This window comes from Nanorana parkeri, unplaced genomic scaffold, assembly GCF_000935625.1.
Source record: "Nanorana parkeri isolate BGI_ZX_2015 unplaced genomic scaffold, ASM93562v1 scaffold112, whole genome shotgun sequence".
NCBI lineage: Eukaryota > Metazoa > Chordata > Amphibia > Anura > Dicroglossidae > Nanorana > Nanorana parkeri.
In genome coordinates this window covers 1,619,996-1,646,039 of record NW_017306380.1, presented here as the reverse complement: position 1 = coordinate 1,646,039, position 26,044 = coordinate 1,619,996, and the positions used below count along the sequence as shown (strand labels likewise).

The 26,044-nt window shown below is 40.7% G+C and overlaps 1 protein-coding gene across 4 annotated transcripts in view; it reads right to left on the bottom strand.

The window, feature by feature from the left end:
• Positions 1-26,044, bottom strand: part of PKP4 (plakophilin 4) — a 272,781-nt gene that overhangs the window by 28,025 nt on the left and 218,712 nt on the right. For all 4 annotated transcript variants that reach the window (XM_018553154.1, XM_018553156.1, XM_018553157.1 and 1 more), the window contains 3 exons: positions 23,572-23,704; positions 20,208-20,421; positions 503-686 (listed from right to left, as the gene is read on the bottom strand). In XM_018553154.1, coding sequence (XP_018408656.1) covers positions 503-686; positions 20,208-20,421; positions 23,572-23,704 — 531 coding nt within the window. The remainder of the gene's footprint in view (positions 1-502; positions 687-20,207; positions 20,422-23,571; positions 23,705-26,044) is intronic.

The following is a 26,044-nucleotide window of genomic DNA, read 5'->3' as shown; positions in this document are numbered from 1 at the left end:
AAAGCAGGTTTATTTGAAACAAGAACACGGGGGGGGGGGGGGGGCTAGGAAACCAGATGGTCAATCTGCATTTTTACTGCCACCGGTCACCTGCTAAGGTGCTGTATATATTCCTGCGGCCATGATGCGTTGCGGCAAAACATATACAGCATATTGCATTGGGCAGGCTGTGCCGCTTGCTATATGCTAAACAATATCCCCAATGGGATTAAATAAAATCTACATTCAGGATTTGTATCGCCACCTGAACACAGGGCAGCTGCTGCTCCACCGTTCCCTGAAAAGCGATTCACCGTGGATCCCTTTTCAGAGGGTGGTGGAGGCTGTTGCTCGTGTGAACTCAGCCTGTTACCTTCTCTATCCAAAGCAAAAAAGTTTTGGAAACAACAATAATAATGTTAATACTGCCCATTGTAGCCATTTTTTAGTATGTGCTTCTTCCTGTGTGTCAGATACAGATACTCTAAAGTTAAACAGGGAGGGTGAAACACCCGTGTATTACCTCAGGCAGCCAGTGGTGTTCCGTAAGACCGCAGAGCACTGAAACTTCACTTTATGATCATCGTCAAAAGAAGAATTATTCAGGCCGGAATGTGGAACGATCACAGTGTTTGTGAGAGGAGACAGAGCTTCACGGATAATAGTCATCTTTACAGCGTCGCAGGATGATAAGTTCCACAGAACTCCTGAAAGCACAGAGCACAGACTCCATAAAACACTGACACAGGGAGAATACACAGCACTCTTCTAGACTGCGAATAAGACCAGCCAGCCAGCGACTACACTCTTGGAACACAGATAAAACAGAACACAATACAGCATAATGGAAGTTATACTTCCATAACAAGTGGAGTAGGCGTTAGAGCTTTACCCTTTTGATTATTCAGCCCTCAAAACACCGTCAGCCAAAATTGCATTGTTTAAAGTATATCTATGGGCAAAAGTAAAGGTGACATATGAAGCATTACCTGTTGATCCCAAAACCATCCATGGAAAAATGAGTTCCATGATTTTTTTTATTTTAGGTAAATTAGATCACATTTCTGGTGCCTAAATGTACCTTAAATCTACATTAGACAAATGATTGTTAGGGCTTGAGCTTTGTATTGTGTTTTTGTGTGTGTGTGTCTGTGTGTTTTAGTCATTACAACTGGAGATACAGTTAAGTCGAAGGTTAATGTTAAACTGACAGAACTCCAATGCAGGCATGGCTTTCATAGGATTTTCAAAGATAAATTAAAACTGGATCCAATCTCCCCATGTAGTAACACCAAGGGGGTCCCTCCCTTCTTCACTGACTGATGCAATTTAACATTTAGGGCCCATTCACACCAGTTGCGTTGCAATACGTTTTTTAATAAATGCGTATAGAGGGGCACCGAAAAATGAATGGGGCTAGTTCACAGCGCTACGTTCCATTGTTATGTTGCGCTGAAGAAAAAAAAAGTACATGCACTACTTTTTTTCAGCACAAGGTAACGCATTTCATCTGGTGTGAACTAGCCCCATTCATCTTTCGGTGCCCTTCTGTTAGCATCCATTAAAAAAACAAATCGCAATGCAACAGATTGGAAGGAAATCGGTAGGTACAATTGCAAGACAACAGACCCTCCATTGACTCGGAATTTCCTTTGGAGTTTCGTGTGAATGGACCATTAGTCTGCAATTCCACCTGCAGGAGAAACCTGGTATCATGAACAGATATATTTGCTGGAGCATGAGGTGATTTAGGACCTACATACACTGGCGTGGTATCATTCAACCCAGTCATAAGCATGGCATCTTAAAGTACTAAATACATCATTTCTGTGTCCTAGGGTCATATCAATATGCTGCAGCAAATGTTTAGAAAGTACAACACCCAGCATTTTACCTTATTAGGGCCCCTTGGAAATGAATGGAAGCACATAAAAACTTGAGGTATATTATCAATGTAGGTGCCTGAAAACAAAAAAAACAGAACCGCAAGCAGTTTCCATGTGCTTGGCCAAGCACATTTAGAGCTTGTGTCAATGGGAATGCCAAAGCAGCCTTAGGCCCCTTTCAAACGGGCTGATCAGAATGGAATCCGTGCTCTGTTCCATTTGTTTTTCTGAATTTGTCCAAAGGCAAGGGTAATTGGGTGTAAACGGATGTCTGTTTACACATAGCTGCCCCTAGCACTGGGCGTCCGATTGGGTCTGCCTGAAAAACTAACAGGTGGTCTGGATTGGACCGCCCGTGTGATAGGGGCCTAAAGCAGGTCAATGCAGCCTAGGAGGTATACTGCAGGTCAAACGAAACTTGTCAACAAACTGAACTACCTTCAGAATGTTTCATACTGATCCTAAATGCAAGTGGAATGCACCTTAAAACAAGCTGCACTTGATCATCTGCACAAACTCGAACACAAGGATGGAGGTTTTGCGGTTTAAAAGGTTGAGGTGTACAGGAGGTAACTGATTATTCTGTATGCAGGTCTCCAAAAGTTCTACCCTTAAAATCTTCCTCATTGCCGTCTATTTAAACTGGAAAAGATGTAAGGCGGTTGCTTGTATAAGAACAAACTTTATGATAAAAGAAAAAAATATAATTAGGCAATTTCATTAGGAAGACGCAGATCTGTAATAAGATTCTGTTTACTGCAACAGAAAAGCTAATTGCTGTTTTTCTTTCCCTGTGTTAAAAATGTAAAAAGCAACATTAGCTCTGGAATCTGCAATGCAGTTTTCTGTTGTCAGGACAATATTACAGAACTTCTGAAAAATACAGCAAGAGGTTTGACTGAGAAACAAACCTGTTGACTCTGCTTCTTCAATGGTCCAAAAACTGATTGCCCATCCAAAGAAGGGCACATTATTTACTTGTGATAAAGTCAAAGCAGACATTTTTGTAAGGCCAAGTGTTAATGGAATTACAGTCTGCACGACACAAGGCTGACCACTTTTTTTTTTTGTGCAAAATTATGAAGAAAGTAGCAGGACTGGGATTCTGCAGCAGTACATTTGGGTGGCAGCGTGGGGATGTTGGAGTGCCAGAAACTTAAGTGTGGAGGAAAGTCCAAAAAGGAACCTGGTGGGTAATTTTGTTCTTTTGAACTTGAAAGTGGTTTGCAAAATCATAAATTTGACAAGGCTATCTACAAGCTATCAATGGTGATTAATATTAGCACGCAGCTCATCAAAGATGGCTGAAGGACTATGGCAAAACAGATTATTAAACTGAAGCTCCCCAAATTATTATTATACAGGATTTATATGGTGCCAGTTTGCATAGCATCCTACAATTCAAAGTTCCTACATATACAACACCATATACCTACGATAAACAGCCTGTGGGTACTCTGTGCCATATGCTATAAATAGGCCCATCTCCTTCACCTCATGGGAGCACAATCACTCCAAAGTCAGACTCCTCCGGAGCCACAGAAAGTGGCTAACAGCTAAACAAACAGTTAGGTTTACTATCTAGTGATGGACACCCCTCTGCCACATTACACGGTCAGGCGACACACTTAACACCTATTTAATAGTTCAGCAATGCAGCGTCCCAAGACATTTCTCTGCGTGCAGCCTATTTATTGGACACTCAATCATCACCTCTGTCCAACAAGCCGGCAACTGACCCATGAAGTAGTAATGCTAAACCAAAATCTATGTTACGAACTAGCAGAGGCATGTGTTTTAAAAGGAACAGCTGGCCAAAACCACAACTACATTGATGAGTAATAACATTTTGCACATGTATTTGAACTTTGTATTTAGCGGTTAATCTAGATTTCCACTTTCATACTAAGGGAGAAGAGATTTAGAAAAGCTTGATCGAAAGCAGGGGATGGCTTTACACTATTTTTAATAAGAGGTTAAAAAAATTGGCATGAAATCACTTAGGCTTCACAAGTTTAGAAAGCAGGCCTTGCAGTTCAAACATACTCAATTTATGTCCACCAAGGGTACTGTACGGGTTTCACAGTCTTCTCTTTGAGAGTTTCAGAAGTTGGATGTCACCTCAAGAACACTTCCTTATTTATTTGCTATGTGTCACACAGTTTGACAGAAAAATTATTAATATCTTCACTTAACATCTGCCCTTGGTGAATTTATTTCTTAGCGTTTGTCAGGCAAGTTATATTTTGCTAATCAGATCAGACAACTGAGATCCCCAGCCAATGTAAAGAACTGAAGTACTTTAGTAACAAATTTAGAACAGCTTATACTCTCTTCCAAAAATACAACTATGAACTTGTCAGATTTTTAAGTGTTATATGGAGCTCCGTTATAAGCATTCACCCCCCACTTCCTGTCCTGCTGACACCAGACAGGACAAATATGCAACAGGGACAAAGACAGAAATAAAAAAAACTTACAGGTGTTCTACCCTTATACTCTACTAAAGAAAAGCGTTTTTTTTCTGCCTATGTTGCTGTTGGAGAATTCTCCTTATTTCCGGTCTGGTAAAGCCTCATCAGCAGGACAGGAAGGAAAAATCTCTTTAAAGAAGCCACAGAGAGGCTATAGATACAGCATATGAAGTGAAGGAAAACCTCTAATGGGCCACCGATGGTAATGAAAAAAAAAAAAAATCAAAGTGGTTACTACTTGACTTGTTTTGCTTTTCCATTATGAAATCAGTGCAAGTGCCTGTTAATCATTCAAAATCACTTAATTGTACAAGATGGCAGATTATTCTGCTAGTGCACCCTCTTACCACAATCACAATAGAGCACCCCCAATTATGCTGCCACTGCCAATGTTCCGCCAAAAAGGGTGAAAGATTCAAGAGGAGGTGGCACAAAGCAGAATGTTCCCCTTGTTCTGCACTGTCAAAGGCGCTAATGTAAAAATCACTGCCGCGTACAAGTCAGCCAAGTTGTAAAAAGCTTCTTTGATTATTTTCAACCATGTGAAACAATGACATAATGTTCCTACCTGCAGCCAGGAGAACAACTTACACTTAAACGGTGATTGTTCCATTCTGCGGAACAAAGAACAAGCTTATAGATCTTCCAGAAAAATCGCTCAAGTGGCAGCTTTTCTGCCTGCAGTCTCATAAGGGTTCACATTCGTATTCCATCCACACTAACCAACAAACACAGCTGTAAATGTTGTGCCTTTCACCCCAGTGTGCTGGTAACAACTGTTTTGTGATCTGACCAAGGCAACAAAAATGTGGCTGAGGTTCTTGGGTAAGGTTACTGCATTCCTTAGCTCACCCTGGGAAGTACTTTGTCCAACAACCACTTCCTACTATGTATGGTTGATTTCAGATTGTGGGCCGGCACTTTGCTTCAGCCATGTCTGTGTATAAGTACAAATAAGAACCCTTTCTGAAACACCCCTTCAATAGTGTTAAAAATGCATTGTTTACAACGCAAGCAAGATATCTGATAGTGTTGCAAATTATTTGCTGATCCATGGCTGTTTTAATTAAAATGATTTAAATTATGCTCCGGCAATACCTTACCTGGCACCTTCAGTTCAGGGAGGCAAGTCAGGCTTCCCTACAAATGAGTATAATAGCAAATATCTAGCAGCAAGCATCCCCCTTACAGCAGGCAGTAAAAGATGAACCGAGCCAAATGGCTGAACAGACACGATGGGCTCAAGGATGATCTCAAGTGTTACAGCTGGTAGAACTGTCTGGACTGTACCTGTGCTGAATCGTGTACCTTTTTTACCATTGAATTTTAATTTTTAAACTGAAATGCTCCGGGGAATGAACTTTACATTGATCTGCGTATTTATCTTTATAAATGAATGTTTTGGCACAAAAGGAGTCTTATATGTGATAAGATATTTGTTTGGACTCTCAACTTAGACCTCTCAGCAGCCACCTGCAATACATCTGGCACTGGCCAATGGCTCTAAATAGCAGCAGCACTTTACCCCAATAATGGGCAAGTTTACCCAAAAGTGATCTACTCATTTGTGCACAAACTGATTTAATACATGTCTTGTGGTATCCGGTAGTAAGACCTTGGCATCCCCGACCCCATCCACCTGCTGAACAAAGTAAAAGTGCATCTTTCTGAGTAGAAATATTTTATTGGTGGTTTCCAATAGACAAAGGAATACAATCTGAAATTAAAACCAATAGGTGTTGACCTCTGAGGTGAAAGAGATCCTGCCCCCAGAACATTAATTTTAACATAAACCTTCCCAAACATATGTGCAGTTATTGTTTTTTATGTATGTTTTATACCTGTAAAAGCCTTCCTTGTGTAGGCATCCAGAAACTGAGACTGCTGATGGGTGCTGCCATCTTGGATGTGATGTCAGCAGTCCCAATAGACTCAGAGCCATCACAGTATTCTCCTTTGCTTAGCCCCTCCTCCTTCCCACTGCTAATAAAAGGTTTATGTAGGTAGGTGAGAGGAGGGGTGGAGGGGTTGAGGAGGTGGGGTTTATAAGGGTTTATAACTTCTCCATTGTATCCACCATTATAGAAAAAACTTTGGGCTAAAGTTCCAATTTATTCGACAGAATCAGACACATACATAGAGAAATAATGACTTTAAGAAACCATATAGCCCACTACAAAGACACCTGGAATGACAGGAGTTCAGAAATAGAATACACAAACAAGCGTGCAGGCTTTATGCATTTAGACAGTCACAAAACTACTTAGGGTTTTACTATACCACAAAGCTAGATAAAAAAACAGAGAAGCGGGATTCCTATGAAGAATATTAACCACGATCAGTACCCTGCTGCATAATATTTACGGAAGCAGGCACAGGGAAGGAGTCAGTACTGCATGGTGCCACTCAAATCAATCACAGCCTCCAGGCATCCTTCAGAACAGGCTGAATAAGCCCCTTGTTAGCAGACTATCAGGGGCTGCAGGATTCATCTTCAGGTTTACAGAAAGCAGCCGCAAATCCAGGCACACTCTGCAGCACTTGAAAGAACACAGAACGGAATACAGAGTGAAGAATGGAGAATATTTGAGATCACTGACACTTTGTTCTCTTGCTTAGCAATCTTATTTCCTTAACAGTGCTGAATTCTTTTAAAACAGGCGACAGGCAGGGCCCAGCGCTTAGGTGTCATTAGGCAGAGAGAAGGAACGAGATAGGTGGAAGGAAGAATTTTTTTTACAGGGAACAGAAATATCTTGACTAGTCTTTTCTTAAAATGAAAGACGAAAAACAACATTATGGACAGATCCCGTCATACAGCTAAATGTAAATACAGGAACCGTTTCACCTGCAAAAAGCTATGTAAAGTAACACAAATACTGTAGAAGTATGCACTCTCTCTCATTTTGTAAACCCACCTAACTAAAATATATGGTAGCACAGGGCACTGTTACTGCTGCAGCATTTGAAGATGTTCAAGACAATTGCGTGCTTCCAACCTTGTAGCAATAGTTTGGGGAACGCCCTTTTCTGTTCCAGCGTGTAGTTTGGGGAACGCCCTTTTCTAAGCTATGTAAAGTAACACAAATACTGTAGAAGTATGCACTCTCTCTCATTTTGTAAACCCACCTAACTAAAATATATGGTAGCACAGGGCACTGTTACTGCTGCAGCATTTGAAGATGTTCAAGACAATTGCGTGCTTCCAACCTTGTAGCAATAGTTTGGGGAACGCCCTTTTCTGTTCCAGCGTGTAGTTTGGGGAACGCCCTTTTCTGTTCCAGCGTGTAGTTTGGGGAACGCCCTTTTCTGTTCCAGCATGGGTGTGCCCCTGTGCACAACATCAACCATCATAAAGAGATGGTTTGATGGGTTTGGTAATGGAGGAACCAGAGTGGCCTGCATAAAGCCCTGACCTGAATCCTACTAAACTAATTTGAGATGAATCAAAATGCCGATTCCAAGCTAGGTCTTCTAATCTACCATCAGTACCTGGCCTCACAAATGCTCTATTGGATGAATGGGCACAAATTCCCACAGACATACTACATTGTATTTTTAAATTTGGCAAATTTAAAGTATAAGCAGTAGAAATACTGTATGCCCTATGATTAAAAAAAAAAAATTAGGCAAATACCTAATTACTCGCTCCTGGCTGAAGCACTCCTGCCTCCCGAATGAATGGCTGTGGAGAAGTAGTGTGCAGCCACATGCGCAGTAGAGGGGAGAAAACAGACAATGAAGCTTGATGGACGCAGCCGGGAGCGCACACATCGGACAGATGCCGTGGGACACAAGGAGTCTGTGGTTTATCAGAGACTGCCACCAGCCAGCCGGAAGCAAGTGAAAGGAAGATCATGATCGTAGCAAGAGGCATCAAATAAGGTAATTGCTTAAGGCAGCAATGGTGGGGAAGGGGGGGGGGGGGAGAATGTTGCATTTAATGACACTTTAACTACCTGAATTTGTCAATGTTAGCTTGCTAGTGTTCCCTGCAATGCCGACTGGGAGAGAGCAGTGATGTGAATTAGTGAAGCTTTAATTGTAAAGTGTGGTCAATCTAAAGTTCACGGCACACATTACATTCTGACTATTAAGTGCAAAGTTCTATCTGGTTGGATACAAATTGAATACATAGTTTAGGTAATTTGGTAAACCTAAAGTAGCTTGTAACACTCAGTATGGATATGACTAAGGGCAGGTTGGTTCCCAAGTTGTATTGCTCAACTTATAAGTAAACCCTTATTAATAACAAACAAGCAAACATCTGTAAAGCTTTACACAACTAAAAGCATCTACTTCCTTAAAAAAATAATACATTAAATCACAAACTCACATTTCGAACTCTGAATCTTCTAGAGTTGTGCACGGCACTGTTTTGGTCCCGCGCACCACCTCTGTACGTTCTAAAGCTGTGACATTCAAAGCTTAGATTTCCAATCAATAGCTACTTTGCTTGCTTGGGTAAATGTTTTCAAGTTGCAGAAGGACGGCATCAACAGTATTTAACTCAAAAAGAGAATCCACGCGCCGATTGTCAATGTGAGGGCAATACCCCCTTCAGGAGCTGCTGTCTATCACAGGGTGGGTGATGCCAAAGAAGGTGGTCAGTCCCTTTGGCACACCACACTGTACTAACATGCTGACGAGCTGATATACTGTGCTCTAACGAGCGATTCAAGGGGGTAACACTCCCTTCCCGCTTTGATGGCCACTCATGAAGCATCTTGACCCTAAGACAATTCTGGCAAATGGAACAGTCTAACATGTTGAAAAAATAAATATTGAAATAAAAAATTGCTAATCCCGAACATGTGCGGGTAAGGGAACATTGGGTGATGTCTTAAAATTAAGATTTGCCTACATTTTAACTGCAGTAGAAAAGTGAAGACAACAACCTGGCTGTGCTCTCTGTAAGGTCTGACTGGGATCAAGGAACATCAGTGCAGTAAATTCTCAAAATGTTTCTCAGCAGAGAACATGTGGATTTCAGTAAATGGATTGATGTGGCAGCTTTGTAGTCTCCTGTATATTAACTGATGTATATGGGGTAGAATATCTTAAGAATCCTATAAAAGACATGTTATGTATAGTCTAAAACAGGTTTGTTCCTCGTGTGTCTGAGAATGGCATCATCAGAGCCGAGACAAGGTGAAGATCTTCCCCCTCCCACATATTACCGGTGACCGATCTTGAGGTCAAAGTCATCAAACTTGAAAGTGCTGGTGAGGATTAGAAGGAAGATTATCGTGTGGGTTATTAAAGAAAATACAAGTCTCCAGGAATAAATTGGGTAAAGTGGATAAAAAGATCAACGCTATAAATAACTGCGGCCGTACGGAGCTGTGGGTGCGCCAAAGAGAGTTTTCATGGCTCGGGGAATTGCGGGTTTTTATATTTTCTAATTTTCTCATTACATCTGCATACTAGGTCCTCAGATATTCCAACAAAATAAATGACAGCTAAAGTAAAGTGCACTGCATAGTGTATAATGGTGACTTAAATATAAATAAATGATTCTTTGCTGGATTATTATAATTGCAATCCAATATCATTATCAAGACAGCCTTTGACCAGTTCCAGCAACTCCCAGCAGAGAAAAGTAGCTCCGAGTTCACAATTAAAATGGAATGTTAGGCAAAGCCTCAATAGATGAAATATAAACTCCTGAATTGTTACTTCAGCCTAAAGTAAGGGCAGGCATACCATCTGTGTAGACTTGGGGGCCCAATTATAGTAGATGTGGGCAAGATGGGTGGTCGGACTCCTCCCACTGTCATGTAGACCTGGACACGGCTCACTTCTAAATAGATGCACATTAAAGGGTATTAAAGCCTAGATGTGTTTTTTCAGTATGTCTGAAATCGTGCTTTAGGGCTCCTTCACACTAAAATTGGAAGGTAATCATAAGTCAACATAGGGTCCATTGACTTGCAATTGTATCTTCTGGTTTCCTTCTGATCTGTTTTTTAATGGATGCCAACTCAAGGGCACCAAAAAATGATTGGGTGTGAAAGGGACTAGTTCACACCGCTGCATTGCGTTACGTTTTGCGGGGGGTGAGGGGGTGTAGTGCATGTTCTTTTTTATTACCTAAACGTAAAATTCACACCCATTCATTTATTGGGTTACACCATGGCATCTGTTGAAAAATGGATCAAAACGATCTGGTGTAAAAGCGGCATGACTGAATATAGTCATGTACATGCTGACAACACTAAGCCACCACCATGTAATTAGCAGCAATGTGTCAAGCTGTCATACAAGGCCCTACAATTGGCCATTGGACTGCCTACAAGATATAGCTGATAACCTTTCCAATTAAAGGAGTGCACACGGCTGGCCGATAATGATGCTGCTAATTACTTGTAGGAAAATTTGCAACAGATTAATAAAAAATAGTTGCTTAAGAAAGCTGTATACAATGAGACTTGATATCAAAAATACTACGACAAAATAGGTTTGGGGTTCATATACACTTTATACACAGTGAATAAGTATTTTTACTTGACCAGCAGTAACATGGGGGTCCAAACATTGGTCTTACATACAGGCCCTTTGTTGACTATTTTTTCAACCATGTTCAGTCAGTTTTGTAATTCACAAAGACTTGCCACACTATGTTATTGATTGATTGGGCAGGGCAGTTTTGGTCACCAATGGAAAAAAGACATAAAACAAAACCACATAATGATGAGCACTACTTTCCATATTCCATCTCAGGGCTATTTTAGAGTAAGTCCCAGAATACGATCATCAATTTACATACATTAAGAGGAAACTATTAATTTCCCCTTTAAGCAAATGTGGCAGAAGAAAACCCTGGATTTGCCAACAGGTCTTTCTCCTATGACTAATAATTTCTTGCATTCAGAAAATGCAAAGTAATGGAATTTTGGAAGACAAGTTTGCTGTGATTAAACCCTAATAATGGGCTTCTTTAGTTTGCTCCATTTTGGTCTGTTAAAAATATCATAAACTGATCAGCCATAACATTATGACCACAGGCCTAATAGGGAGTAGGTCCCCCTTTTGCCACCAAAACAGCTCTGACCCATTGAGGCATGGACTCCACTAAACCTTAAAAAGGTATGCTGTAGTATCTGGCACCAAGCCATCAGTACCAGATCCTTTAAGTCCTGTAAGTTGTGAGGTGGGGCCTGCATGGATCGGACTTGTTTTTCCAGCACATCCCACAGATGCTCGATTGGATTGAGAACTGGAGAATGTGAAGGCCAGGTCAACACCTCAATCCATTCTTAACCCCTTCGTGACGGGAGACGTACAGTGTACGTCTTGTCACTTTGTGCCTATATGACTGGCCACGTACACTGTACGTGACGAGTTATATCAGGCTTTGTAATGCCGGTATTTGCTGATTCTCAGCATTTAACATTCATTAATGTCTCGGTATTGAGGCATTAATTAATGAAATAATTAAGCTTTTTGTAAAAGCTTCTTCCTTTCATTAATGAAAGAATGAAGCCGTTACATGCAAATAGAGGACCGCAATTTGCGATCCCGTATTTGACAGCTCAAAATAGCAGAGAGGCAGCAGTGACTCACCTCACCTCTCTGCTATTTGTTTTGACAGCTCGAGAGCCCGATGTTTAGATACATTTCACTGAAAGGATACAATGTATCTTTTGAGTGAAATGTATCATTTCTGATCGTCTAGGCACGATCAAAGAGCTTTTAGTGAGATCTGAATCTGACTAAAGTCAGGATCAGTCTCTAAGGTTATTATTAGCTGTTCCTAAGTTTGGATCAGCCTAATAGCCAAAAATAAAATAAAAAAGTTAATTTATCAAGCTGTCATAGTGATTGCTTGATATAAACTGACAAGAAAAAAAAAAGTTTTTTTATTTTATTTTTATTTTTTTTACAAAGTGTAAAAAAATTAAAATAAAGTGTAAAACAAAATTAGGAAAATATAAATTATATATAAATATATTTTTTATACTATAATTAATATAAAAAAATTCTAAAAAAAAATAATAATAATCAAAACTTGTGAAAAAAGTGTTTTCTTCTAGTTTTTTTCCTCATTTTTTTTTATTTTATTCAAACTAAGTGAGGGGTTAGGTACACATATGTGATATAATTATATAGCCCTATCTGTCCTCTAAAAAACAATATATAATATGTGTGGGTACATTTAGTAAGAAAGTATATTACTGCTGTGGAAGAATCACACAGCAAAAATGTAAAAAATGTGTCAGTCATTTATGAACAGAACCTGAAAACTAGCTCAGTCATGAAGGGGTTAAACCATTGTTGCTGACTTGTAGAGCACATTATCCTGCTGAAAGAGTCCACTGACATCAGGGAATAACGTGTCGATTAAGAGGTGTACTTGGTCAGCAACAACGTTTAGGCCTGGTTCACACCTGAACGTTTTGTAGCGCTTTCAACGCTCGACGAACGCTCTACAAAACGCTCAAACATCTAAATCCCATTGTATTAAATGGGTCTGGTTCACACCTTGCCGTATTTCCGCCCGTCCGAACGCGATACAAAACGGCCTACGCCCAAAGAAGTACATGTACTTCTTTGGGGCGTTTTGTTTTGGTCTCGCGTTTCCATTGGGATACAGCCAAGTAGCCCTCGGAAACGGGCGTTTGTCGCGCGTTTTTTTACCGCGTATCGCGGTAAGAACGCACGACAAACGCGCATATTCAATACGCCTAGGTGTGAACCCAGCCTTAGGTAGGTGGTATGTATCAAAGTAAAATCCATATGAAAAGCAGGACCCAAGGTTTCCCGGCAGCACATTGCCCAAAGCATATAACTGCCTCAATCGGCTTGCCTTTTTCCCATAGTGCATCCTGGTGCCATCTCTTCCCCAGGTAAGCGATACGTGCGCACCCGGCCATCCACCTGATGTAAAAGGAAATGTGATTTGTCAGACCAGGACCCCTCCTTCGGTTGCTTCGATTGAGTTCTGATGCTCACATGCCCATTGTAGATGATTTTGGCAGTGGACACGGGACAGCAAGACTCCCCTGATGGGTCTAAAGCTACGCAGCACCATACGCAACAAACTGTGATGGACTGTGTGTTCAGATATCTTTCTTTCAGAATCAGCTTGAATTCTTTCAGCAATTTGAGCTACAGTAGCTCAAGTCTAGTGGATCAAACTATTTTTCTCTATAGTTTTCTGCTTTTTAACTTTTTTTTACAAATGTTTTTATTAAGTTATTCTTATTCTTTATTTCAATAGTGAACACCCTCGTCATGCTTTGTACCAGAAATGTTAGTGTGTTGAAAAAGATGAACATGTACAGAAAATACAATAATTACAGAAGGCAACATTACCCAAAGGAAGCTTCAATTTGAGATCAGACTGTCAGTTACCAAACCTTGAGTGCCCGCTGTTAGAAGACAGAACTTCAAACTACAGCTCTAATCAAATTTAACTGATTGGAGTACCCAAGTCCAATTACCCTCTTTGCAAGATGTCATTATCCTACTTTTTTCATCAAGCTCCTTGGTAGTTTAATCCATTCATTTATTAAAGGGATGACCATGTTAAATGTGCATTTTCTAAATCCTACCTTTAGCCTTTTTGTTTTTTTAGTTTTGAGGGTAGGGAACATCTGTCAGGCATTTTTATTGCTTTCTGAGTGATTTTCCCTCACTTTTTAACCCTGTGACAAGACTGCAATTAAAACCTCTAGCCTTTTTGCATCCTACTATTGCTGTCCCAATAAGAGAGCTTCACCTTCACTTCCTGCTCCTTTGATCCATCGCCTCCAACATGAAGCAAGGTGAATATACCCAACAAACTTACACACAATAAAAACCAGACAGAGGTTATTACTCTTCTCCATGCTATCCCAAAATGACCGGTAATGGATTTTAAACAGAATTCTATTTTTATTAGATGAAATGATGCATCTCCTACCACATTTTGGGAGCAATTTAGAAAAAAATCGAATGAACAAACTTATTCCAGCAACTCCAGCTAAATGCAGCATTCATGCTACACAGTTCAAATCCCCTACCACTACATACCTCTTCCATTGCTCCATTGTCCAGCTCTGATGCTCACATGCCCATTGTAGGCACTTTTGGCAGTGGACAAGGGTCAGCATAGGCACCCTGACCGCTCTGCGGCTACGCAGCCCCATACACAACAAACTGCGATGCTCTGTGTGTTCAATAACACAAATTTAATAAAAAGTGCTTTACTTGCACGCATCATCGAGTGCTGGTGACTTCTATTATGCTCTGTGTGTTCAAACACCTTTCTATCAGAACCAGAATAAACTTTTTCAGCAATCTGATCTACAGGAGCTCTTCTATTGGATTGGTCTACACGGGCAAGCCTTCCCTCTCCATGTGCATCAATGAGCCTTGGCCGCCCCATAACCCTGTCTTTAATTCATCGGTTTTCCTTCCTTGAACTACTTTTGGTGGGTCCTGACCACTGCAGACCAGGAACATCCCACAAGAGCTGCAGTTTTGGAGTTGCTTTGACCCAGGTGCCATTGTAATGTTATTCACTTCACCTCTCAATGCTGGATTAGTGTGATCCTAGTTCATTTTATTACTTCATTGCTGTGCTGTATGTGTATAGGCCAATGCCTTGGCTGGCGCTCGCGTAGAAAGTTTCTTGGGCAAACTCACCGGCCCAAGTGGCTCCGTCGGCTAACGAAGGGGGGGAAGAGTCTGGTGACGTCACGGACATAGACGTCACCGGATTCCTCCCCCCTTCCCTTCGTTAGCCGTCACGGACATAGACGTCACCGGACTCCTCCCCCTTCCCTTCGTTAACCGACGGAGCCACTAGGGGAAGGGGGGAGGAGTCCGGTGACGTCGATGTCCATGATCGCCGACGGGACTCCCGGAAGCCGGCGGAGAGGTGAGTTTTAATTAGCGATCAAAATAATTTTAATCGATCAAAAAGTTTAACGATTAATCGAGAAATTAGTCTTTCATTTCCACAGCCCTAGTATTTATATATGTCTTTTCTCTCTCTCTCTCTCTCTCTCTCTCTCTCGCTATACATATATTTAAATGCCATGATTTTATTTAGCCTAGCTTGAATGCTTTAAATACAGCAGTAATGAATTACAGCAGCTACCTGGAGTTGCCCTTTACCTTTGGTTGTGCTTTTAATCCTTTTACAGGGAGTACATTTTACTCAAAAGCGAGTTCTGAACTATATTAATATCCAGAAAGTACTTAGCCGACCTTTAATATGCATTCAGTTTCAGTGAAAAGGTCTAGAGGGATTTGCATCTGGTTGAAGCGTAGCACAACATAATTAGGAGGCTAGAAGCAGACTATTAAAGTAATCAGCGTCAGGTACTGTAGGAAAATTCAGCGAGCACATTTGCGTTTGTTTACCTTGAACTGGAAGAACGTAACAGATTATGCCAACAGTCGCCGAAGAATAAAGATCCCACCTAATGACCACACATGCCGGCGTATTAAGCACTTCTGTGCATCTGCAACAGCGTGGCCTTTGCATCTGATTCACCGAAGCTTAATTTAATTTTTCAAGGCACATTACTGAACAATAAATAAATAAATAAAACACACAGCCATACCTATCTGTGATCAGCCAGTGTAAAGAGGCTAATGTGTTGCTAGGCAACGTGACATCTGCAAAAGTAAAATAAATGTAGACAAGAAAATGGCTGCCTAAGCGCTCTCATCATTAGGTGATAATTTTTTTTTCTCTGGTTGCGCCTTGTAAGACCGTACATCTGACCATTGCATGGTCTGAATTTGTTTCAAAAGCGCATGTGTTCCTCGTGAAAAATAAACAGCTTTAAATGCCGGTGACCAAAAAAAGGCAAGGTTTAATGTGGACGAATGCAGTTGTTGAATATGTTTGGCTTACATACAGAATGCATGGTGAATGTCAGAAGCACAGCCGAGTCACAGTCAGGATTTCAAAGGCTGACCGACATGTGACATGACTGAACTTTGTTTAAGGATGTCAGAAAAAAAATAAATGTGGAAGAACGGTGCTCCCAGATTGCTGAGCATTCCAGCGCAATGACCTTTTTCTCTAAAAGCGAACAGTGAACTTTTTTTTGTTATCAAACTTAATTAAGCAGTTTTGAACATTAGAAGCTTAATACGCCACAAGAGGCCTGGCTGCCAACATTTTCTTGGACTGATTTCTAAGATCTGATGACTTACTATGCACAAGCTGAAAAAATAAAATTTGTGGGCAAGGAGCAGTTTTGTTGTTGTCTTCCAGCTGCAAAACTCCCTTTTCTAGGTGGATTTTCTCTTGAAACAGGTAAATGTGTTCCATTAACAACTGGGTACGGTACAAGTGCTTGAACAGGAATACGTGTAGGGAACTTGTGCATTTTTCACATAGATTAGCCCAATCATTTCAATGGGCTGCCCTACGAAGGAGAAACTTGGCAAAGAGCCTCATGCGTCTGACCTGTAAAATTTCAAATTTTTCACAGAAGTGTGCATCTTGCTTGCCATGTTTAGGGTGCCATTAACAACGAATGGTACCACATGCACTATTCACACTTGCTAGCATGTGAAAACGCGTACTGTTTTTGTGCATTTTCACATGTTTGTCACGTGTCTGCATAGGGCAGCCTTTTAATTTCAATGAGCTGCCCTATGTGCGACAAAGAAGCTCAAGCAGCTGTTGGAACAGCTTCCTGCATTTTGACAACACGCTTCTGGCATGTTTTTTTTGGGAAAAAAAGGGCATCTTGCTTGCTGCGTGTAGGGTGCTATTAACAATGAATGGCATTGCAATACTACCATAGCTCATTCCCCCCATGTTATAACTCTTTTAAAGAGATGCAAGTACAGAAAGATAGTTATTCATCTGCCAGAAATCCAGTGTGTTCCCAGCTCCATGCATGAACTGAAAAGATTGTCACGGCGCTGAAATCCCAAGCATTATCAGCTCTGTCTAATTCCCTCCTGCAGGCCTACAGACATCCCCTCTCTCGATCTCCATTACCTAACATGGAGGTGTTCTGTAGTCAATAAAAGAGAACTGTACAGAGCTGATAACACTGCTTGAGAATCTCAAAGCAACAGAGGCAGAGCGCACAGGAAGCTAGGGGTTTTCCCGATTCTGCACTACCACCAGCATACCTAGGGACATGTGCATGTATTGCAGAGATTTACCAAATACCACCGCCCCCCCAGGATATACACTCTAAGGACTGTTAAGGGACGACTTGCACTTGTCTTAAACACTCGCTAAGCAAAGCTTAATTTGCAGCCGAGCAGTAAACACTTGCACAGTGTAACTTCCTATGATCAGCCACCTATAGGAAAAGTGAAATGGTCTAGGCCTGTGTATATCAACTTAGAGCAGAACTATACCCTACTATCCTTTACAGCCAAGGAAGGTGCCATTTTACCTTCTATTTGGATTGCAGTTGCCATGGTGCTGCACATGTGATTAGCTAGGGCACTGGCCATTTGAGGGCTTGAAAGTTTAGTTGAGTGCTGAAATAAGCACATCATTGGCATTCCTTTAAAGCAACTGTTTTGGAGACAACTAAATTGGTGGGTGAAGTTCCGCTTTAAGTACCACTAACAGGCCAAGTTTGCAGGATTTTTCATTTATATAGGTAAATAAAACTGCCTTTCTGTGCTCTAAACCAGGTAAATACTGAAACCATGACCTGCGGGGGTCCTCCTGCTACAAGCAGAAGGAAGGGGCTAAAAAAAAGTTTCACTAATTTGAATCCGCTTTCCTTTGGGCTTAATAAATAAGGAAAAGGCCAATATGCGTTAACCTACAGCAACCAATCGGGTTACAATGGATTACTGCACTTTGCAATTCACCATAGCTCTCTGCACGGCTGCACTAGATACGCCTCCTTGTCTGTCCTTACTGGCTTTCCGTTTGGAGCTTTTAAAAGCGGATGATGAAACTATGTTTGTGTTACAGGTTAAACTCAATAATTACATCCATAAAACATATTAATTAGCTTGTGTACTTTGCCACATGTCTCCAACACGGGGAAACACAGTAGGGGTTGACGGTGGTCAAGAACACTCCAGTTGAGTTAAATCAGTCATTAGCTGGTGAATGTTTATGAATACTACATTGCTCATTTGTAAATTGCGACAAAGCAAAATAAGAACATTAGGTTGGGAAATTCGTAAACAGCACTCATTTATTCCTGCCAATATCATAGAAGCTGGAAATTGAATGCTAATGCTTTAGATAATCAGTGTACTTGGCATCAGAGATGATTTTAAATAAATAATAGTAATAATGAAAATTGCATAGGGAACAAATTACCCAGACAATAGTTGAAAACTGAGCAGTTCCGCAACCACAGGACATTTCAAACGTTTTAATTAGTGGCGGTGGAGTTTCATATAAATAACCAAGGGTGTTATACAGTTCAGCTGTTCTCACAAGGATTCAGACATTGCACTGTTGAAATCGAATGATATAGAATGATTTATATGATGTAACCCAGGAATTTAAACAATAGCACCCATTTAGGAAGCTTCAGCAAAGGCAACAAAGTGACGATGCCCATAGCAACCTGCTTTGGTTCTGCTTTCTAACCTGCTACAAAATAAGGACAGTTGGGTTCTAATTGGTTGCTCACTCTCTGGGCTAAGTATATACCGTTTATACAGGAGCCACCTTCTGTCCTCAACATTTTATTTGGGGTTATTTGAAAGTATGTATAAAAAAAAATAAACAAATGGTCAGGAATTCTTAATTGGGGGCATTACTACCCCTTGGTGGTATGGGAACTAAATTAAATGACATGGGTATAGGACACACATAAAACAAACAGGATTCTCCATAGTATTAAACCATAGTATTGAACTAAGATTGTTCAAACAGGATTCTCCATAGTATTTAAACAAAATTGTCACGGCGCTGAAATCCCAAGCGTTATCAGGTCCGTCTGATTCTCTCCTGCAGGCCTACACACATCCCCCTCTCCTGATCTCCATATCCTAATATGGAGGTGTTCTGTAGTCAATAAAGAAGAACTGATAAAACTGCTTGAGAATCTCAATGCAACAGATGCAGAGCACACTTGAAGTCAGCGGTTTTCCCGACTGCGCACTACCACCAGCATACCTACCACCAGCATACCTACGGACATATGCATGTATTGCAGAGATATAGCTAACTTTTCTCAGATGATCCTAGCTTCCATATTCAAAGTAAAACCTGGTTATTGACATGTTTCAAAGTCATACTGGTACCCAAGAGGACTGGTCATAAGGATGACCGACTGTCTGGGGAAGGTGGATAACGGTATAGACTGAGTAATCCATTAAGGGGACTAATTGTAAAAAGGCTAGGAATCTCAGGTCTAAGTAATTCTGCCAATGTGTGCATGCAACAACTGTTGCTTCTTCCATTGGACAGGTTGTAGAATCCTGTTTTTATTCCTATTTTTTTATGAAGAGGTAAACAGGTATATAGCCTATCGGAGACTTATCCACACATGCATTGATCCAGATCATACCTTCCAACTTTCACCGCAACGTTTAGGTTGAAAATGTATAGACATCTAGGTAACAATATCATCTTTGCGGGGCAACATATACAACTAAATAGGTGTACACAAGGAATCATTTAACAGTAACAGTGTTACCTAAACATTGCAAAGGCAGTGATGGTGGTGCAAGCATGGTCATAATTTGGAAAACACTGGATTAAAGCTAGGCTAAACTCTGGTCCTCAAGGCTGATTTAAAGCATACGTTTTGCTCAATACCAGATAGGTGTAAAGCTGAATAAATTACTAACCCATGTAGTAGACAACACTGTGGAAGTCTGTGAAAAGGTCTGAAGAACTTGCATGGGAGCAAGCGTTGTGGACGAGGCACTGCTGGACTAGAAGGCAGTTCTGATACGCAAGAAGCTGACTCACCAGTTACAAGTTCCCGTATTTCCTGGTCGTTCGTTTTTCTCAGTAGTCTAAGTAGTGCAGGGACCCCGCCAGCGTTCTTCACTGCTATTTTATTTTCATCAGTAGACTTGCCATAAACTAAGTTCCTTAAAGCACCACAGGCATTCTTCTGAACTTCCAGGACTTTGTTATCCAGCAGGTCTACCAGGTGCTTTATTCCTCCCTGTCTGCAAACCTAAAATGGAAGAAACATGGAAACGTTGGACAGAAAGCACATACAAAAAAAATTACCTGCTAAACATCAGCAATGAACATCATTCTAATGATGGGACACTTTAAAAGGGATGTATAGTGTTTACTACATATTTTCTTTAAGGTATAATTGCACACTGCAATACTACGTTTTTTATGTTTTCTACGTTAAACGTATATATATTTATATATATCTATATATATCTCCAGGAAAGGAAAATTACGGTAAGTATGTGATAACAATTTTCCGTTATATCTATATATAGATATATACATCTATCAATGGATAAAAGTAAAAGCTTGTTAATATTTTATACTCTCCGTTTGATTCAGTAAGTGGAGTATATTAGCATTGTATTTCTGTGGATACAGCGCAGAGAAAAGCCTGTCGTTTCCAGGACTGAAATTATTCACCACTGTAGTGACTGAACCCCTAATATGTTGTTCAGTAGGAAGTTTTATCCAGCCAAAGGCAGCTGAAAAGCAAGCAGCTTTTGCTGTGCTGTCTCTTCAGAAATGCCACAGTTCTCTGGGAATCCGTTGTTATAGATTACATGTTTATTTATAAAACAGGAATTGCTTACAATATATAAAAACAATCAAGCAGTGGTTTAAAAAAAAAAAAAACTTTAGTAAAATTTTGACCCAAAACCATTCTAGTTTTCCTTTAACAACTCTCCTTTGTAGTGCTTATAAATCATAATTTAAAAGAGAATTATATTCAAGGCTTCAATAACCATAAGAGCTGATCTAGGTAGCCATTGATGTTGAATGCGTTGCACCCACAGTGCTGCTGAGACACGTGTTCAAACGGAAAACGCAGCAAAGGCCTCCCTTGACTCGTTTTCCTGCAATGCTAACAGAACTCAAACGGACCTGCTGCCTACAAAGGAATGCAACACAAAGCTGGCCAAACGCAGCAGGTTCTCAACACGATACCACTAAAAGGAATGGAATTCTGCAGACTATGTTTACGGTGCTCTTCAAATGCAGGGAAACCAGGTCCATCTACACAGGCCTTTAGAAATGTACTTCACAGCATTCAAAGAACTCGCCCACTTTCAGAGTATTTATGTTTTGACTGGAATACTTTTCTAGCTACAAAGCAGATACAGAAGAATTAGTGGAGCTTACACACCTGAGCCCGATGACAAAACTGTTTTTGTTGTGCATAGTGCCATATGATCTAGGAGACCTCCCAGCACAATATGCAGGACGGAATAAAAGAAATATGGTTGTTGTGTACAACAAGGACAGTCCCCCTTTTCAGACTTCGCTAAAAAGCGCCAAATGCTTAATTTCCAAAGCAGCAGAATGTCTAATCTGGCAGCCATTATAACATGACTAATGCCAGTACAGATTCTGAATTACTGCATACAGCAGGAGGCATATTTTTCTCCCAAACAATAACAGTTTTTCCCTTCTGTTATTATATGACAGAGAAAAGATTGCTATCATTCAGGTAGATTGTAAAACTCAATGGAAGCACCAGAACAACTATTTTTCATTGACAGTTATTTTGTAAAGAGGCTATTGAGTGTCTCCCGTGCATTTTAAAAGCAGGGTATTTTTTTTGTAAAAAAATTGCTTGCTACTAAAAGATATCATTTTGGCGATCAGATAACCTACCGCTGTGACAAATAACTTTATCATGAGATTTCTAAGATTTAAACACGCCCAAAGTATAAAAGTGGAGCTGAAAATGCACTATACCTCAATGGAAACATTTTGTAAAATATAATGGAGCAAAAAAGTAAAGTGTAGCCAACAGTTATGGCAGATGCATTACAAAGAGGACAATAGAAAATGGGGAGTCTGATTGCTATGGGCAACAACTCCAATTCATTTGCTCCAATTTTAAATTCCACTTTTCAAATGTAAACAAACAAATTTCACAGGTCCATTGGAGCTTTTCTTAGAAAATCTTTTTTGGGAGATTCTATCTCTTTGTGTGTGGCCAATTGTCTTACTTCGAATTGTGCATCCAGGATAAAAAGCAAAGAGAAACAGGAAGGACAGCAGGAAAAACCCATTAGAGGATCTAACCCTTCTTCAATCAATCTATAATTAGAAAAATGTTCTGACTGGAGCTCCACTTTGCCAGTTAATATCTATGGCTCAACAGCCAATTTTTTTCCCAAAGGGAGATGATGCACAGGTTGACATAAAATGCAACTGCTCTGCCCCAGGGGTTTCTGTATTGTTCACTACTACACAAAACCCAGCTGGAGTTCATACCTCCCATCTGGAGGGACTTTCCCTCATTTAGAATCAAATCCCTCTGTGCCCCTTTCCTCCTCAGTTGTCCCTCTTTTTGGTCTGATATGCAGATATCTATGAAAAGTTTTATTGAACTACCAAAATGTTATTCTGCACTAAAACATTGATATCATCTCTTATCTAACTTGGCTTTCTATTTCAAAAATCGAATAGTAATGCTGAAAAATAAATCTGGGTTTAGCCAATCATGTTTATCATATAAATTCCTAACGGTTCACATAACTGGGGGCACGGAAGGAGTGTATCCAGTGATTAAACACATTGTGCTGGAAGGTGTTCCTCTTTCTCATCTCAGAAATTTGGGACTATGGGAGCATACTAACTGGGCACTGGCGGAAGGAGGGGACAGGCACGCTCCCTATCCAACCCATAAGGCAGCACTAGGTGTTTGTGCAACCATTTACCAGGTTTAAGCAGCGTCACTTCAGAAGCATTGCTAAACCTATGCATTTCAGAAAGTTGGAATATGCAACAGATTCACCAGAGGCTCCAAATGGCATTTTAAAAGGAGGATCACTGTAAAGCTTCAGGTACAATCCAACACCTATTGTGTCTACTATGCAGCAGCACTTTCAGGACATTTTTGGCCAATAAAGGTGTATTGTAAAGATTTGTCTACATTTAGGGGCAGCCATTTTAGGAAGCTGTACGCATGACAAGACAGCTAATGTCATGTGTTCATTTTAATGAACTATGGACACCACAGAAACAAAGCATATTGCACTTTAGTGACGTTATTAGAGCCAGAACAGTCTTGCTTCACTTCCCAACCCATAATACGATATTTTAAGATGTCACAATGACCAGGTGTCTGTGGCTCCTTAAGGAATAGAGTGTTCATGGTTAGACCTACCTCAATCTTGGTTTTATGGTCTCCGAAGCAGAGATGCTGCAAATAGGCGGCGGCATTTGCCTGCACAGATGGGAAGTGATGCTGTAGCATGTGAATGACCTCGGGCAATTCAGGGTCACGCCAAGCAAACTCTCTAGAGGAGGAAATGGAGAAACAGATTAATGAACACTTTTACGCAAAATCCAGAGTCTATGTGCAAGCTTTAATATTTAACTTTGTCATAGTGATTGTTTACAGCAATGAAGATACATCCAAGGCTATTGACATTTTTAAAGCAGATATCCAGACACAGGGTCAAAGATTGCAAACTAATTAAATCTGATAAAATTAAGTAGGGCATTTAGGGACTTGAATCTGAGTTTCAGGCAGATATAAAACACAAAAAGGAATGCAGGCATGTATTCATTAGTACATTAAAGATATGTTATACATACACTATTATGCACCTTATAAATACACTGCTAGCAGTGTAAGTTACTGCATTTGACTTGGTGATTGCACAGCAGAGCTCAGAATGGGGGAGGGAAAAGCAGCACCCGGAGCCACTCAGGTGTGCTGCAGTACAAGAAGCATGCCAATAGGAGGAGAGAACAGTGATAATGAGGTAAACTCATCAGTCTGCTGCTTCTTCTTTCACTGTCCAGTCATAAGCTGGGGGAGGGACAAAAGTTGTAAGTGTTACTTAACTGCAGCAGAAAAAAGTCAGGTCCCTTGGCCTGCCAGATAGGGTTGTAGGGCAGAGCTGTGCAAGTCTCTTGACTGGATGGAGAGAAATACAAATCCTTTGCCAGGTAACACAGCCCCCCTATAAGTATTTTATCTGTGTTTAGCAGTTTGCAGTAGTGACCCAAGGTAAACACACACTTGTGGCCAAAAGTAGTGGAAATCATCCACTTTTTTTTTCCAAAAGAATCTTTGTTATTGAATAAGTTGAACCTGGAACAAATATTTGACATCCACCATTCTTTAGATCAATGTCCATAAGGCAGACATTTTGCATTTGCTTTACGACTTATCATAATCCTTTTATAATAATAAAACAAATGAAAATAACATGAACATACCTGTTGCTACTCCTGACCTAATATTCTGTAGTCCTTTGGAGGTAACAATTGCAATCAAGTGCTTTCTGAAGCTCAGGAAAGATTTCTACAATTCTGAACTGGCTGTTTGCCCTACTCTTCTTGAGCAAACTGCACCAATTGTTTTAGGTTTGAAGGGCTCCTCCTTTCAACTGTGGGTTTTAGCTCCTTCTGGTGCACCTAAGAGACAGAGCTTTTCAACACTGGGCATTATGTTTTGCATCAGGATGCCTTGATATCCTTCTGATATCATGGTGCCCTGTGCAGAATCATGGCCCCCAGTGCAGGAGGCAGCACTGGGACACAACAGAATTATGGAGCCTCCTCTAGTAGTATGGAGGACTGGATGTTTTGGGTTTTTTAATAAGTTTTTTTTAAATTATAAACCTATAACTGTTGTGACTTACAAAAAAAAAAAAAAGCTCTAATTTTGTTTCCTCTACCCAAATGACAGTCCTACAGAAGGAATGTAATGTTCTGTAACATATACTTTGGCAAGCTCCTCTGGCTTTCTCTTCCTCTGTCTCCTATCATGAACGCCACTTTCATTCAGACAACTGATAGTTTAACTTGATATTGTGGTACACTGATCTTAGAAGTTAGCCAGGATTTGAAGTTTCCCTTGGCTCTATTTTTATTATTCATTCATCTGTCTATGCTCCTCTGGTGGTTACACCCAAATGTGTTCTCAGTACAGATGCACCGATACCAGTTCAGATACCAGTACCGATACTTGGCATTTTCATGAGAACTACCAGGGTTGCAGTGGTTGCAGCTGGGACCTGGCTCTGGCTCTCCACCACTGTCCTGAAATCATAAGTCGATATTGTTTTAGAAAAACAAAAATTTACCAGTACTTGTATCTGTGAGTAACTTGTACTTGAAAAAATGGTATTGGTGCATCCCTAATATTATATAATGTAACAAGGACACTCCACTGTAGTCCAGGTAAATCAAGTAGAATGCAGTTTATTAAAAGGACAAACACCAAATAGCCTGCAGCAGCAGCATAAGACAGTCCTTTATATGGCTTTCCTCATGAGCCCTCACTATGCTCTCCCAGCAGTGTCCCAGCGGTCCTAGGGTCACCGACCTTCCTGACCTCTCCCAGCCTTCCCTGGCTGTTCCACGTGTCCCACACGCACCTGAGTCTGCTGTGGCTTTGTGCTTCCTGCACCCACACAACTCCAACACTCCTCTGAGCACTGGGCTGGCTTTCTGATAAGTCTGCTCTCAGCCACCTGATTAGCCCAGGCTGGTCAATGGCAACACCTGGCCCCAGGACTGGAGATCTCATCCCACCCAGAGCTCTACGAAATCTCCAGAGCTCCAGATCCCAGCTGCAAATAGGAAAACCTGGAATAACCTGAAAAGCCAGGTTCTTCCTTATA